The 17,735-nt window shown below is 38.9% G+C and overlaps 1 protein-coding gene across 4 annotated transcripts in view; it reads left to right on the top strand.

Annotated features, from left to right (window-relative positions):
• The first annotated feature begins 2 nt into the window (after window positions 1–2).
• ZNF106 (zinc finger protein 106) overlaps window positions 3–17,735 on the top strand; it is a 39,140-nt gene continuing 21,407 nt past the window's right edge. For 3 of the 4 annotated variants that reach the window (XM_064146431.1, XM_064146421.1, XM_064146442.1), the window contains exons 1-5: window positions 3–263; window positions 6,859–6,944; window positions 8,162–8,223; window positions 13,424–13,621; window positions 15,432–17,501. In XM_064146431.1, the coding sequence (XP_064002501.1) occupies window positions 6,891–6,944; window positions 8,162–8,223; window positions 13,424–13,621; window positions 15,432–17,501 (2,384 nt within the window). In that variant the 5' untranslated portion in view covers window positions 3–263; window positions 6,859–6,890. Of the gene's footprint in view, window positions 264–6,858; window positions 6,945–8,161; window positions 8,224–13,423; window positions 13,622–15,431; window positions 17,502–17,735 lie in introns of those variants that run through there. The other variant, XM_064146451.1, reaches the window with a different exon arrangement.

Below are 17,735 nucleotides of genomic sequence, written 5' to 3'. Positions count from 1 at the left end.
TCGCCACGATGAGGCACTATCGGCGCCAGAACCGTGTGTCCCGGCATGCACTGCGGGCTACGGCGCTGCCTCCCGGCCTGCAGCGCGGCGGCCTTGCTGCTGCCGCATTGGCTGCGCCGGGCTCCTGCTCCGCCCCGCCGTGCGCCGCGGGTCTCTGCGGGCTGGGCCCGGTGCCTGTGCTGTGCGGGTGGCGGGCCCGGGGCAGGCGGGCGCTGGCTTGGGGATGGGTTGCCGGGCTGCTGCCCTCCTGGAGGGTGTGATGTGTGAGTACTGAGGAGGCGAGCGAGCAGGGGCTTGTGGGGAGCTTTGTGGCGAGCTTTGTGGTGTCAGCGGAGGTGCTGAGGGGCTGCTCCGGCTCTGGCGGACGGGGCGGCCTAGGGAGGGGAGAGGTGCAGGCCTGGTCTGGAGGGGCTAGGCTGGGCATCATTCCTTGGAGCGGGGCTGCGTTTTGCTTTGCGTTGTGAGCTTCCTTTGTTGCCGCAGTGAACCATAAATTTCGTTATCCTGCTAAATACAAGATTACTAAGTTGTCTATTACAGGTAGTAATGGAGTACAGGTACAGTGTGGCTACCGTGATGTTTCTGCATACCTGCCAGAGCCCTTTCCCGGGCTGAAGTGTGGCTTAGAGTTGCTTAGTTGCCTTCCTTACAACAGAGCTGCAGGAGCACAGTGATAAATGTCTGGTAGGCTGAAAAGAGTGGGGAGAATGGTGTGAAACAGGTATAATGGAACAGTGAAACTTGAAGTAATGGAAAATAATCATTCAGCATTACAAGCTGAGTAGTTCATGTGCGAGCTTCAATAATATTAAGGGGTGCTTATGAACTTTAACTTGGATAGTTTAGGAATATTGGATAGAAGTGGCCTTGATTAAAGCTCATACTTCAGTATACTTTTACTTTATGGTTTGATAACAATGGTCTCATGCAAGTGATTTTACTTTTGACTTTCTCTCCCACTCTTTCTGAAGTGCAGCTTTAAGGAGTTCTGTGGAACAGATGAGTTCTGAGGTGTGACCTTAGAAGTTCAGGATTTCATGGACTTGGTTTTCAGCATGAGTTCCTGGGGCTGCTTTTCCTGTTTCTCTGCTAGCTATTTCTGTTCTTTCGTATTCATTACTTCTTTCAGTTAGGCCTCAGTTACTATATTAAAGTACTTGACTGTTTTGCTGAACTGATAGATCTTAACAAAAAAACCCCCAACACTTCAGCTTCAGAAAATTTGGTTAATAGTTTTGCTGAAATTTTAGAGTATCTCTTCATTAGGACTGTAATATTTGGGATGAATATTGCATGTTCTAAGGATCACTGCAATGTGGCTTTGTAATATTTTAGAAAACAGGCTCCTGTCCAGAAGTCTCTTCTGTTAAAAGTATCTGTATTATTTTTTTTATTAACCTGTACTTGACGTTAGCTGAACTGTCTGTATAAGACAGCTGTATTTGCATCACCACTTAGGTTCCCTTGTTGACTGATTTTTGTATATAAAGCTTGCTAAATAGGTGTGTTGTGGCATTTTCAATTTGAGACAAGTCATTGGTTTTAGTCAAACTGTCAGTCCGTTATCTGAGTCAGGTTGGTTACTGTGACCAAACTTTGGATAACTCCTGGATCATATATCCAGAAATGTCACACATTTGAATATATGTCAACTAAATGCATCTTAGCTTATGCATGGCTGTGATACCCAGTGTAAAGAATAACAGCAATCACTAACCTAGAAATACATACCCGTATCATGGGAAGAGATGCTAATGCTTGTAGCTAACTTCATTTAGGTAAAATTTAGGTATTTTTGCATTGATTTCCCCCTCTACTTGTAGAGACAAAATTCAGAAGTTATTCTGGAATAAAATTAAAAATTCCCTCAGAATCAAATTTAAATTGGTAAAATTCTGCTTAACATCTGATAGTAATCTCCTGTGAACTCTGCCACCAGGTGGTGTCCTAGGATTTGAGATGTACTGTGACTCAAGGTAGTTACAGGACAGCAAGTGTATGCTTTGCATTACAAATAGTTTCTTGGGGTTTATTGAAGTAATTTTCTTTCCTGGAGTGTAAGGGATTTTTCTCATCTAGTCACAAACTAGATGAGATTTCTGTTTTACTTCTAATTTGTATATAATTGTAAATACTTGTGAATATGTGCTTCTAAACTTTGCTTTGCTGTAAGTATAGCTTCATCTTACTTCCAAGCCATCTGAGGTAGTCTGGTAAATTTCAATAGTGGGGGGAGTGAAAGTTTTCTAGCTCACCACAAATACTATTAGCCATGATTTGACTTCAATAACGCCTTCAGTTTCCATCTATTGATTGTACTAGGTTGCACAGATCAGCATCTTGGAAGGTTAAAGTGCCTCCCATATATGCCCAGAAGTAATGTCAAGGTAATAGGTAAAAATTACAGCCTGGCAGAGTTGCATGGATAATTTGGATTCCGCAAAGGCAATCAGTCTGGGAAGAAAAGATAGTTTTTGAACGTTCCTGCTTTATCCCACAAATTCTGCTTGAGGTGTTGAAATTTGAGCATAGGCCCCTGCCCTGTTAGGATGAATCCATTGTTTTTGTACAGTGTTCTCACAGCGGTACAAGGCTTTGATGTTTGGAGCAGTGTGCAATACAGGGAAATGGTTTTGCAGTCATAAAATGTTTCAGGAAAACCTCTCTGTATTGCTAGGCTTTAATAAACCATTATTTAGTTATATTAGCAATTGTTACTGCTTTGTACCATTCATTTATCACACTAGGCAGTTGGATACAGCTTTTGAAGACCTATATGGGGTTTTCCAGGGAGAAGACCAGATGTCTTGGCAGACTAGCAAAATCAGTTATGCTGATAATCAAACCACATTGTAGCCTAGTAGCGGCTAAGTACTTTTCCAGGGCCTAAATGCTCTTCTATTCCTAATTCTTCTGAGCAAGAAGAGAGTTCTCTCCAAGTCATAATGACCTTGTGTCCACCACTTACTCCCTTCAACTAAATAAAGATTTTGTGAAGACAGTTTGTGCTGAGTTGCTCTTTTCCTTTCTACTGTTTTTTCCCTTTGCCCTGTATATGGCAGCTCACCTGGGATTTATGCAACTAGTTGCAAGAGAAACAACATCCCTGTGAGGACCATGTTGCTGCACAAAGCGTTTTGCCATGTTGAACTTCTAGAGTCCTCTTCTTGTCAGGCGTAGAGTTTCCACTGCTGTCTGGAGGGACGTGAAGCATTTAGGCAGGCCTTTGGACGAGCCAGGGCTGCTGATCTGTTTGAGGCCTCCCAAGGATTTCTAGGCTCTGGAATGTCAGGCTGCCAGCCCCACTCTGTGGCACTTGTGGCTTTATATAGTCAGTGTTCAGTGACTGATCTGTGGCAGATTTAACCTTGACGTACATTTTTAATGTATGTTATCCGGTAAGGTGGAATAACTGTGGACAAATGGATGTTGTAGCAGGAAGTAGTCTAATCCCTCATTCTCTTTGTAGACTATTTTTACTTGTGAGTAGTGTTCTCCAAAATCTCTGTAGCATGCATGCTTAAGTTAATTAAAACTGTGTGGTATTTGTAAGCTCTGAGCAGGTGCAGGCTATGGGAAGTTGCATTTCCATCACATAGTTGTAAAATGTATCCCTTCCTTTGCAAACAAATAAAAAATCAACTCCTGAGCTGTTACCCTCCAAATAGAAACATTTCATTGTTGAGGTGTTTCTGGGTTTTGTGGTGGTGGAGTCTTCTTGTCAAAGCCTTTTCTTTACTTGCAGTTTGATCACTTTTTTTAGAGTATCTCATTTTCCTATTAGCATTCTGCAACTAATTTCCTATGCTCTGCAGCAGGTTGGTGATTTCAACAGCACAAACTATTAAATCTGATAAAAGCTTGAAGGTTGTTTGGTGTCTGAAGTATGGGATTTTTTTTTTTGGTAAGAATTCAAATAAACCTGCATTTATGTAGTAGTGGCTTTCTGAAGTTTCTTGGTATGAAAGTTTTGTGCTTGAACATCACTGACTGCATGGCTCAAAAGCTGTCTGGTTTTTGTGTTTCATAGTGAGTGCAAGAGTACCTTGAATTTGTTTTCCAAAGTAGTTCATGAAAGTTTTTTTTGTAATGAAATTGAAGTACTTTCTTGAAGTGAGCCATAAGTTTTACAGCAGGATTTGGGAGAGAGCTGGGAATGAAGGGAAGTTGTTCATCTCTGTAGACAGTAAGTCAAGAGGTGATCTGCAAATAGAATGTGGATCTGCCTTCTCCCAGTCCCTGTTGTGTCTGCTGACTCCTGTTACTTCTGAGTCCTTGCCTCTAAGGGCTTCTCTGTGGCGAAAGTTTGACTTTTCATAGTGACAACCAATAGCATTTGAATTCCATTAGTATTTTTAGTACTCTGTCAAAAGTAGTGCTCAGTTGATTGGGCAGTTAGCCAAAAACCCTTCTTGTAATCATGTATAGTTACTCTATATTTTAATTAGCCAAAACAGGTGCAATATTAGCTCTACTTGTGAGAGTTTTTTTAAATGTTACATGCTAACCAGAGTTAGCAAGTCACCTGCTTAGGCTGGAGAAGACCTTTGAGTTCATGGAGTCTGACCCATTAACCTTACACTGCCAGGTCACCAGTGTCATGTACAAATTTACATGCATGCTCTAGACTGGTGCAAAGTTCTGGATGATCTCATACCTTTATTGGGGGTGATTAGTCAAAATAAGTAACTGTTACTAATTACCTAAGTACATCAAGTGCCCACATGATGAAGCTGGAGAATGTGTATTTAAACAGTCAAGTATTCTAAGTGAGTTCAAAAAATGGCACCCTAGGATTGCAGTTGGGAAACATAAGATGATTGAATCTCCTGTTGTGTTTTAACTGTTTTGGTGTGATGTCATGGATTTTTTTTTTTAAAGGGAGGAAGCTACTTTCTCTTTTGTCTGATGGTGAAAAACCTATTACAACTCTCAATTCCTTTGTCTTTAAGAGGGACTTAGGCTGGTATATATGGTAGCTGTAAATAGACATACAAATAAGTAGGAAAATAGTTATTTGTCAAAGAATCGTATTTTGGAATTGGAGTGGGTGTGAGTTTACTTATTTTTATTTATTTACAGTTGTACAGTACCACTGAATGTCAGATATGATTAAAGTCAAGGTAATCTGGATTTGGTAAAAATCCAGTTCCTGCCCTTTGCTTACATTTTCTAGTCACAGCCAGATTTGAAGAGTCATATACAAAGTTGATGGTAAATAGAATTAACCTTGTATGGTAAACTGTGGGGATGAGCTCTTGAAGAAGTCTCTTAATGATTAAGTTTAGTTGTGTTAACAGAGTTAGCTCTGAAAATTAATGGAAAGTGAATTCTGGAAGGATTTGTCTTTTTGTGAGAACATATAAAAATGCCTACTAGTAAAAAAGATACATTTCTTTTCACTTTAGGGTGAGGAACTGCCTCTACCAAGTGAATAAAAATTACTTCTGTAATGTTTGATCATTCTGCTTTTTAGTGTCTTCTAAGAAAAACAAAATGGCAAAGATATTACTCTGGTGCTTACACACACAAGTCTGTCTTTGTATTGTGACCTAGACTGTTAGATATCTCTCTAAATGGGCCTCCTTATGAAATAAACATTATGATAAAAGACATAATGTGTTTTTAATTTGACACCTTTTATTTGTGGATGTGCAAGTCTTAAGTAGATCAATAAGAAAATGTTTAATATTCTGGTGCAGCATTTTGGATAATAACCTACTGCTTGACATAATTGCTGAAAATCAGTATCTTTTGTTAATGATTCAGATCCATAAGATATCTGTGTAGATCATGATGCTAGAGAATGTGTCTCAGGTTTCTGCCTAAATTAAGTGTTTTAGTGTATTTTAATGTGTAGTTCTTACAGAGATTAATGAGAAAAATACTGGATTTAAGTCTGTGATGGTTTGGGTGATACCTGCCCCCCCACTTTGGAAATCACCCAGACTAGACTCAGCTGGCTCTGGAAATTGAATGAACCTTATTATTTACAGCTTAGCACAATACACAAGTAGATATTTACAGTATATACAGAAATATACAAGATAAAAGGTAATACAGAAACAAAACAGTCCTCCCAGAAACCTGGGTCCCCAGGAGGGGTTCCCAATCGCCCCTTCACCTTCCCCATACCCCTCTCAACCTTACCCCAGTCCTAATGAGGAATGGAGGTTTGGCCAGGGGGTTAGGAAGCGAAGTGGATTAGTCAGAGAAACGGAGGGTGAGATTAGAGAGAGAGATGCAGCTCAGAGCTCCCCAGCAGAAGTGAGTTATCTACATTTTGATTCTTCTTCTTGTATCTCTCAGTAAGCCTATGAGTGAAGAAGACATCATTCTGTTTTCCTTTTCACAGCCTGTAATCTAGTTCTTCTCACCAAAACATTCTAGCTTCAAACTAGCACAAAGTCACTTCAGGTTTTGTGTGCTAAATCTTGAAGACAGACAGTCTTTGATATCATGATGACCTTAATTTTATTTTCATAAGGCCTTAAATATCTTTCTTGAGCTTCCTTGGAGACTAAATAAAAGTCTGAGTTTGCCCTGCTTGGTTTCCCCCGATCCTTATCTCACTTTCATTATCCTTTCTTACTTTGATTTGAGTAGCTGAAAGGATTCCTACAGATCTGTTTGCTTGCAGAATGAATGCCATGTCTTGGAGGACAAGGAATTAAATAGAAGAAGGGGAAAACTACTTTTTATAGCTTTATAAACTACTTAATTTTTTTTCTTGTGTAGTGTCAACAGTGCCCAAGAGGTGTTTATTCTTTTAAAGAAACTCAGCACAAGCTTATTTTCACTTCCCTCTTAAAAAGTAAACCTTACCATGAGTTCTTCTAAGTTTATTTTTGTTTGCAGGTATGGGATAAGATCTTTCCAGAGTAATAAGCATGGTTCGAGAGCGAAAATGCATATTATGTCACACTGAATACAATTCAAGAAAGGTAAATAATTTATGCTTTACATCTATTAGTAGATACTAATGTGAAGTTCCTGTAGGAAATGCTTTCATTTTTAAATTGTCCAAAGTATGAGGAGTTTTCCCTCTACTGGGAATATATTGATCTAGGTGTATCACAAATTAAGTAATGCATTTGCATGTGCTGTAGAGTATCTTGAAATGGGTTGTGCAGTAAGCTTGATTCTAAATGTTAAAACTTTCGAGGTCTTGGATGTTTTTTTACTGTTGTAAAAAGATTTTTGAAGTGAAAAGCACTCAAACTCCTTTGGCTATAAATTGTGATATGCTAATAATACTGTAATACACAATTTTAAAATTCCTTCGGGGGGGGCTGTCTTTCTGTATGGAAGGAGAGTGTGGAATTAAGCAGCACAGATGTCCCATAAATGAAAATACAATTTGTTATGCGTCTTCTGTCTACCACATATTGCCCAAAGCCTGCACCAAAGCTAAGGTTTTCTTAATGAACCTTCGTATATTGCCTAGCCATACAGCATATGGATAGCTTGTAAATGTTAGTTTACACAACTCTTCAAGGTTGAAGATGTTGCTTTCCCTTTGCAAACAAGATAGTGGTTAGCATCTGTCCTTTGAAGATTGTGGCTCAAGTATTTTGATGCAAACGTCAAGAGAAAGTTAAATCACTTGAACTGCTTCCTCTCACAGAATTACGATCATTATTTCTCTTTCACTAGCGATTAATTATAACAGTACAGCAGTTCAGGGATCAAAGGTGCTGTGACAACAAACTGACCTGATATATACACCCCGGTTTCAGAAGTACATCTAGGAGAGTAAAATAGTATGTGATGATGAAATGACAGCTGTGTCATCATGCAAATATAGAGAGACTGCTCAGATCGCACAGGCAAGCAGTCTTTGAAATACTAGGATTCTGAAAAGTGATGTCAATGAGAATTTTAATAAAAATGCTGATCCAGGGTAATTTGGCAAAGATTTGTTCACTTTCCTGGACTTCTGTTGAATTCTAATGAATCTCTTGTGTCTTTTTTTGAGAAAATGTAACATTATATGACTTAATTCCTGAGAGTGTGACAATTTCTGCTTTCATGGTCATATAAACAAAAATACAGGAGTAGAGTACAACCTCCTGTAAGGCAGGAGAGTTCTCAAGTGAGCTTTTCAAATATGGTGCACTGTTTTGTTTTGACTAATTCTGCTTTTTCCCCTGTGCTCTAGGAGATGGAAGAACATATGCGAAGCATGCTTCACCACAGAGAACTTGAAAACCTGAAGGGAAGGTATGAAAACAGTCTTGAATGCTTTCTTTCTTGCACTTTGTGTGTCACTGTCTAGAGGAACTCGTGTCCCATTTCCCATACAAGCTGAACCTCGCAGTTTATGTATCACTTAGTCACATGCTTTATGATAAAGCTGGCAATGAACACGTACTCTTAATGTCAGAAACTCAAGAGGATAAACAAGGATATGGAGGAAAGCCCTCCTATATTTTTTGGGACTGCAGTGGAATAAAATTCAAGAGCATGTTTTTTTGCATCTTGTCAGTGTCATGCTTGGTTTCTAGGAAGGACTAGTATTAGGCTTTTGTGTAATTATGAACACCTGTGTTTTTTAAATGTATTTTTCTTCAATAAATCCCACTTACATACCAACTATTGGTAATGTTTTAAACCACCGTGGGAAGACTGGTGTTTTGGATGTCAGGTCTGCTTGAGTGACTGCCTTGTCCTCTGCCACTCTTGTCCGGTTGTTTGGTGAAAGGACCTAACCTTGGTGTATCATCTGTTCCTCCTGGTTTCCTCGTGTTTGTTTGCACCCTTTGGAAAGCAGGAGGAGGAAATGAAGGGGTATAAAATACCATCCTGATAATATGGAATTGGGCAGTAACCATAGTATAATAAAGTGCTTTTAGATGTATGAGTTTTGAGCAGCCAGAGTCTGCATTTAAGTGTTTGATCTACAGACTTCATTTTCCGTCATCTTGCAATACAAACTTTATATGGCAAGGGCAAGTCTCTTTTAAAGGACCTCATCTCTTAGATATATGGGAGATTCATTCTGTCAGGACATCTTTCTTGTATCCATGGAAGAAAAATTTTGGATACTACTAGCTTTTGATTGATCTTGCTTTTATGCTGTTGTTTTGGGTGAGGTAAGAGTGCAGCCCTTAGAGCTCCAGATCTGTTTTCAAAAAAACTTAACTACTAAAGAAAGGATGAGTAAAGTTAAGCCTCTGATCTATACTATGATAGCTACTAATGCTAATGTAGTTAAGTTGTGCTTGGCTGAACTCTAGTAAAATTGTTAAACTGTTTTGTTTTATAAAATTTCAAAACTAGAAGTTAGAAACTTAACCCTCTCCAGTAGCTTTTTATATGCAAAGCATATGGGTACAGAAAAGTGTCCATGTTTGGAAAACAAGATTGTATCAGGCATCACAGACAAAGACACTTTTCTGAGCCAGCTGTAATTTATATGATACCATTGTTGTGCTAAGTATTGCTGGCTTTAGGTTAAGACTTCCAGAAAATCCATATGCCGGCTTATATCTGCTAACATTTCAAATGCTTTCTCTAACATAAAAAGAATAACCCTTATTGCAGATCATTGAGTAAAAAGATACTGCTTACCTTGAAGTACCTGTGAACTGACAGTAAATAAGATCTGCTTAATTTCTACTTCCATTTAATATTAGATTTATTTGTCTAATGATTCACAGAAGGTTAGGAAACTGGGAAAAGAATTTCCGTCTTCAGAATCAACATCATCATCCTGACTTAAGGCAAGGGTTGTGCAGTCTGTCAAAATGCTGAAATGTATCAGAGAGAAAATAAGTAATTTTTCCCACTTCAAATTTTATTTTGTTTCAGCAGAATTCAGAAAATCTTCAACTCCAGATAAACAAAATTGTTTGTCACATGAAGAAAATGTATGAAAGCATCTTTTAGGAAACAACTTACATTTTATTCTCAAAGAAAACCATAATTTTAGTAAAGATGGAGGGCATAAAAATTATGAATTCCTCATATTCCATCCTTCTTTCTGTTTTTCTCTTGCCACTGGTGTCCCTTACTTAGATTTACATTTGAGGAATATTTGTTTTTTGTTGTTCAAAATTCAGGTACTTGTTAAAAAGACAGGAAACAAAGCCTTAAAAACCCAGAGAATTTTTTCTTCTCTGTTGGGTCTTGGGAGCTAGGAACATTCTGAAAATGTGCCTGGGATCAAGAGCATCATGCAATTGCGTATCTGTCCTGTTGAATGTGAAAATAATTTGTTCTGTTACTGAACAGCTGGGAAGGGATTGCTCAGAAACCAGACTGTTGTCTGCACTACACACAGACACTTGTAGAACATTTATGTTCTGGACTTTCTTCTTCTGATAATGACTCTGAAATCAGCTTGAAGTGTCACACACTTTTGCATCTTATTTCTGGCCTTCTGAGTTATTATTTTAGGTAACAGAAATTTCAGTAGTTGTATGTTCTGCCTGGAGAGGCTTGCAAATTAGTTGATACAGAAATGGAAACCCAAGAATTAAGACTGAAATTGAGTTTAATACATTTTTTTATTACGAAGATAACTGTCTACATTACTTGCAGAAGAATGCACAGAAGATGCTTGTTCTCAGAATGAGTAATGAACATCTTCATCAGGCAGTAGGAGACTTATTCTCTACCTTTATGTGTCTCCTCCTATCAGTTTAGTAGAAATCTTTGAGTCTCACAGCCTTGTAAAGCAACACAAGTAGAAAATGCAGAGCGCAAGCAACAGCCTCATAAACAGAGGATAATATCATTAAAATGTGTATTATCAACATTTTCCTAGTTTCAAATATAACATACATCTGCAGTCATTTTTTAAACTTCTTTCAGGGAAAATTAAAGGAAATCCACACACTTGTTAACACTTCTCTCCTTTTAAACTTAGCTTAGTAATATCAAGGGCCAGAATAAATTTTGGCAATGCTTTATAGCTTGTCTCTTTTTGAAGCCTTACTTGATGTGATACAGAAGAATTGAATGTCAAGGACAAAGCTTTAGCATGCTGTTATTTTTCTTGTATGGTTTTGTGCTGACATTACTTTCGCCATGTTTATTTCAAACTGTCCATGCCTATTTCATACTGTGGTCTTGTTGAACAGCTGGTTGTGTGGTGGTCCTTTGTGGAAGAGAGATGCGCAGACATGCTCAGTGTGTGTTGTGGAGTTTGTACAATGTTGGCTGATGTTAATGGGGTTAGAGGAATAAAAGAACTGAATAAAATCTAATTCTTTTAAGTGTAACTGTCTGAACTCCTAGCAGGCACTTCATCTTTAATTGAAGTTGTTGTTTATACAGAATAGTGATGTTTGTTCCTTAGGTTCATGTAGTTTTAAGAGCAGGACAGAGAAGCCCAATCACTACACACTTGAGTCTTTCCAGACTGTCAGCTGGTACTAAGTCCACAGCTTTTTAAATAGTAACTTGCAAGTTTGAAGTGATAGAAACAACTTCTTTGTCCTTAGGCCAGTCGCTAACTCACAGGCTTAGCCCAAAGTAAGTAAAACTGAAATGTATTTAGTTAGCCTATTAACGAGGACGGTCAAAGTTTTATAAAAGGATTGAAGCATGGGTCTTAGGAAGGATTTGCACTGTTCTCTAAAACCTAATTAGTACTTCTGAGGTATTTTTCTTGCTGAAGTGTCCATGTGATTAAAGTGTAACGTGGTATAGAAAGAACACCTTTTTGAGCAAGAAGTCAGCTTTCTATTTGCAGTTTGCCTGGTGTAATGACCCAAGTTAAAAATAAGTTTTATTACCAATACATAGCTGTGCCACTTTTGAGTGTGATGAGGATTCTCTTGATGGCTTTAGTAAAATTTACTGGTTGTATTTGCTTATCTATATTGGGTTAATAATATAGTCTAAAGTACAACATATATCTAGGCTTTGAATATTCATTAGTGAGTGTGAAATTTTCAGAATGAAATGCACCCTCCTCTGGAAAATACAGACTAAATATGCCAGCTCCTGGCTGTGTAAATGAATTTTATCCAAATATTTCCTCTGAAATCAGTTATGTTGCAACATACAAAACACAGGAATATAAAACATGTAATTTTTATACATTAGTTTATTTAAAATAAACCCCTCCCTAGCTGTGCCTGAATGACTGCATATGTTAAATATGTCAGCTGTGTTAGCAAGAAAATCACAGATTTCCAGAATAAATAAAACACAGCTGCAGACACTCTGCTGCCCATTCCAGTAAGGATGTTGGCATAATGTCTTGAGTGAAGGTGAATCTTTTGATCTTTTTCTCATTTTATTTGTAACTTTTCCCTGAAAAAGCCAAAGATTCATGTTTGCTTTTTCCTTTATGGATCCCATATTTTGCCCCATTCCTGAACTGTGTGTTGGTATTCTGGTGTTGCAAGTACAAGATGATGATTTCTAGTTTGCCGTGGGAATGTGCAGATCTGCGTTTATGAATTAAATAGCAGAAGTGGAGATGGCCTTATGGAGACAGGCAGAGAGCCCTAACTTGGTCCTGCTGAATTATTTGCAGCAAGCTGTACTCTTCAGGGTTGGTTTGTTTGTTTGTTTATTTCCAACTGTTGAACATAGTTTCCTTGTTTAGGTTTATGATTAACAGTGTATTTCTTTAACAGTGAAATATTGAAAGAATTTGCCAGGAGAACCAAAAAGGCATTTTTAGAAATTAAAATTTCTTTAAAAGGAAATATTTTTTTTAAACTGTTGTAACTTTAATCCAGTATTCAGTGAAATACGAGTAAAGCCATTTGTCTGATACAGCTGTCAACTTCTTCCAGCTGAAATGATTTCTGTAATTTTTAAGATAAGTCATCCAAAGCAGAAAGCAGACCTCATGCACTCTTGAACCAAATAAAGTACAGTGAACTGAAGACACACTCCCATCACTTGCTGTGCTGTGGAGTCTTTGGATTCCAGGCAGCAGTCTCAGCTGTCCCAGTTTAGGTTATGTTGTATCAGGATTGGCTGTATCCATGTACTGCCTCCTCCCTTTTCTAAATTTCACTGGGGGGACGCTCTAGGCAAGGATTAAATGTAGAAGCTGTCACCAGGCTTCCCCAGTGCAGCTGGCACCATGGATGGGCTTCAGAGCAGCTCCTGCTAGCTCTGTAAGCCTTCCACTCTGCCTCCTCGCTCACTATGTTTCCTCTAAAAAGATTTTGAGTACAACAATTCAAGAAGAATTCCTCCTCCCAGTTAATACAGCTTTATTATCAAGTCTTTTACCTCTTGATTGTTGGAAAAAAATCTTGTAAAAACTGACCATCAAAAAAAATAGACCTTGAAAGAAAAATCTAGAAAATTCAAGTAATTTAAATATACTGATCAAAACATGATTGTCTTGAACTCAAGGCAATATTGAGAGGAAACAAAGTTAAGACAAGAGATAACCTGCCATGCCTGTTGGCAGAGCTGAAAGTCCACCCTCTGCCTCTCTTCCTAGGGACAGCAACCATGAATGCCGGGTGTGCAGGGTGACAGTAGTGGGTTTGTCAGCATATGCCAAGCACATCTCCAGCCAGCTGCACAAAGACAATGTTGATGCCCACGACAGAAACGAGGAGGGGAAAGAAGAGGCAGAAGAAGAATACCTTGACAAAGAACTCATTCAACTAATCAAGCAAAGGAAGGAACAGGATCGGTGAGTTTTCCTTTCATCCTTTAGGTCATAGAATTGCTTTTATACAGTTATGTTATATTCCTAAGTCTTAGGTGCTTGTGAAACGTACACTGCCCAAGAACAAGACACCTGTGTGGATATTGTAGTTTCAAGTTGTAAATATAATTCTGCTGAGTGTTCTTGTTATATTGATATGCTGCTAGTAAGGATGTACAACTGTTCTCTGTTGTGAGTAAGAACAGTCCCCAGCGTAGAGTCTTGTGTTTTGAGAGCCCTAATGTTTTTATTTTTAATACTCATTTAACCAAAAGGTTTAGTAAGTGACAGTAGTGCTAATATTTGTTTGGGTTGGGTCTGTAAGAACCTGATGTTTAAGAAGCTGTTGCTGAACATGCTTTGTTATAAAACTTTGTCCAGTTTTAAAATGAATTGGATTATTCTGTCATTGTCTCAAGCTCAAATCCCATAATCCTTGAATCACGCTTCAATTTTGGTCACTGTAGGTAGCAGCAATGTCACTTTGCTTGGCTTTATGGTAAAGGACCAACACTGTTGGTGCAGTGGTGTTCTGAAGCAGCTAAAACACTACAAAATCTCTCTGCTCTGTGCCAGTTTGGAGGAGGGGGGGAAAGAAAGGACACAGATTAAGTTACTAATACAGCAAAATTGTTTCCATTAGATTGTAATCTAGTTGAGTCAGCTCCTAGAAATTAGTGTCACTTGGATGTCGTTTCTTTGAGTTCTTGTCTTACGCAGGAGACTGTTTCCCATTAGACAGTGATTTAATCGTCTTTTATCAGAACTGCAATGTGTTGAAAACTTAGTGTGGTACATAATGAATTTTCAGTTTATCCAGATTACTTGCTTTTAAGTAGTAGTGTGAAAGTTTTCTGTGTTGCCTGCTCAGGAATCTAGAATCTGAATGCACTTCTGTAATGTCAGAAAGAAGCTTTTGTGTGGTCTGTTTTTGGAAACACTTTTAATAAAAACTCAGTTGGTGGAATAAATACCATGGACTGCTGACCCTGGCAGTTGCTGTCAGTGTTAAGGTAGCATTTATCTTTAAATATGCATGTGATAATTTACCACGTGTTCAGCATAAGTTGCCAAGCACAAGTACTATCCAAAGGGCAATAGATAGTGCTTCAGAGAGGCTTATACAGACTCAATACTGCTTCTGTGGACTGTTCCAGTCTGTTGGCTAAAACGAGACAAAATATTTTTGTATCCAGGGTACAACTTCTGTAGATGCTTTACATCTGTGTTTTAAGCTTAACTGAGACATGATCACAGTTGTTTTCTCCAGTAATCAGAATAACTGTTTTTCTCAGCCTAACTTTGGTCCTTTTTTGTATCATTTCACTTTAACTATACCATCTAACACTGATAGATTAGTCTTAAGAAAAAAAAATTACCTCACTACTAATGAATTTTTTGCCTGTCAGGAATACTCAGATTACAAATACTACACAACAGAAATAAGCTTTCTTTTGGTTTGTTTCATACTAGTTCAAAAACCAGGAAGTAGACAGGATTATTATCTTCAGAGTCAAACAGAAATATTTAGGAATTAGTCTGTTGCACCAAATCAGTTGTTATTATAAGATCAATTGTGAAATACCATATTTAAGTAGATGTTCAGCACCGCTTTTGAAAGTCGAATAATATGGAAGCCTGGACATTTAAACTGCTGAAAGAATTATCCCTGCCTTTTTATTGGTGTGGGAGGGAGAGTTTTCTTCTCAGTGCAACTAAACTGTGTGAGGCTCATGTAATGTTCGATTTCAGTGGAATGGCATCAGAATTCAGGTTTTTCTCAATTGTTTTGTAGGCAAGCTGAACCAGGCTGTGCAAACCAAGAATTAGAATGTGGTGACAGGAGATTACAGAGAAGGCGAGAAGAAAGAGCTGCTTACAAAGAAAGAGAAGCATATGATCAGTCATCATGGCATCATCATAATGCATCACAAAGGGACTGGAAGTGGGAAAAGGATGATTATATTAGTCCTAGACAAGGCAAATTTTCACACTGTCAGAGGAACCTTAATACAAACAGACATGCAGGTGGCTCAAGGGGACGCTCTGGGTGGCACCAAAATGCTTCAAATCGTCATAACTATGGGAATTCTGGGAGTGCTTGGCATCCAAGTGGGCGAGAGGGAGGACCACCAAATTGGCATCATGGTGCCAGAGGGAGAAATTCTACGTGGCATCCAGAAGGAACAGGTCATTTTTCTAGCTGGAATTCCAAGAATTATGGAGGGAACTGGAAATCTAGTCCTCATGGTGCAAATGGCTGGAATTTTGAAGGTCCTGCAGATGCATGTTCAGTAGAGCCTAATAAATACAATAGGATGAGATATGTGTGGCAGAGGCAGGAGAAAGTCACTGATGCTCCACCATACAGAGGTCGGAAAAATAGGAGAGACTTGATTGATTTTACTAGTGATCATCTTGCTTCTGAGGGAGGATTTGACTTTGGTAGGCTGAAGCAACCAGAGAGCAAAACTTCAAGAGCCAGTGGAAAAAGTGGTAGTCCTTCCAGAGACAAAATGCATCGCTGGACTCCCTACCCATCCCAACCGTGGTCTGAAGATAATGTTTCTAAAACTCAAGATAAAATGGATTCTGTATTTATGCCTCTTAGTGATTCATCAGCAAAAGAAAAATCTTGTGAAGCTAATGTTAGCCTTTCAAAACTTAAAAATCAGGAGGCATCTTCCCCTTCTAATGTAATGTCAGACCACATTGATTCTTGCCAGGTAATGAAAGACAGCTCTAGTGGTGAAAACCCTGACAAAGGTGATGGCAGAAGTAATAGGATGCCATCACTGAAATCCCCTCTTCTGAATATCACAGACATAAAATTATCTCCCCCGAAGCAAGACACCCACAGTCTCTTAAAAAATGTCAAGCTTCTGTTAGCCTCAACTAGTGGCAAAGAGCAGAATCATGTGAATGTGCTGAGCTTGGAAGCCAATGGTTTATTCTCGTACTCACCAGAACTGCATGATGCATGTGCTGCTAAATTAGAAGACAACAGAGATGTGCTTCGCAGCGATCTTGGAGAGCCTGTTAATAACTTAAGTGAAGCAGAACAAAGCACCAAAGATGTTCAGTCCAGCCACTCCTTGCAAAACTCTCCCTTAAGCGTTTGCAAAGATACAAATGACCAGAATAAGGAAGAAACCAGGGCAGTGTCACCAAAGAATGAGTTCAGATCAGCTTCATTAGAAGATGTGAACGATGAAGATTTAACAGCAAGCAAGAAGTCAGAAGTGAGAGTTGTAAAGTTGAGTTGTTCTGTTGGTTCTTGTTTATCCCTTGACCCTGTGGAATGTAAACCTGCCACCTCTGAGAAGGAAGATGATGAAGAGCCATCTGCTACCGGTATTGCTTCTGCCGATATAAAAGATTCTACATTTCAGATGGAATCCACAGTTTCTCCATCAAGTGATCAGGACCCTTTGCATGTGGATTTGAAAACCTCCTTGCAGGGTGGAGAAGGCAATGAAGAACATGTCAAATCACATGATCCCTTAGAAATGGAAGGGTTTGAGAATTCTTCTGATCATGAGCTGCAGAAAGGAGGAAGCCAGTCACCAGGCCTCCTTCTTCCTGATTTGAGCAAACTTGGCCTCCCTGCATCTTTGCAGAGAGACCTGACACGACATATTAGTCTGAAGAGTAAATCTGGGACACATCTTCCAGAGCCCAATCTCAATAATGCACGTCGCATTCGGAATGTAAGTGGCCATCGGAGAAGTGAGACTGAGAAGGAATCAGGGCTTAAACCCACCCTCAGGCAGATTCTTAGTGCTTCCCGGCGAAATGTAAACTGGGATCAAGTCATCCAGCAGGTAACCAAGAAGAAACAGGAACTTGGCAAAGGTTTACCAAGGTTGGTAGCTTTCAGATCTAACCACACAAGTGTTCTGTGTGTTTATGTTGAGGGAGGAAAAGTTGTTTTTCTCCAAATATAAAATGAATTCCACTGTAAGTCTAAGACTTGAGAATGAAGCTTGCTGTACCATGGTCTTCTGTATATGCAAGTAATTTAGAGTTTCTGTGATTGCTTGCTGTTGTTGTGGATATTTGTCTAAAGATAAGTAATGGTAGTTTGCTGCTTAGAAGA

This window comes from Pogoniulus pusillus, chromosome 1 (assembly GCF_015220805.1).
Source record: "Pogoniulus pusillus isolate bPogPus1 chromosome 1, bPogPus1.pri, whole genome shotgun sequence".
In the NCBI taxonomy this organism is placed as follows: domain Eukaryota; kingdom Metazoa; phylum Chordata; class Aves; order Piciformes; family Lybiidae; genus Pogoniulus; species Pogoniulus pusillus.
This window is presented reverse-complemented; position numbering and strand designations above follow the sequence as displayed.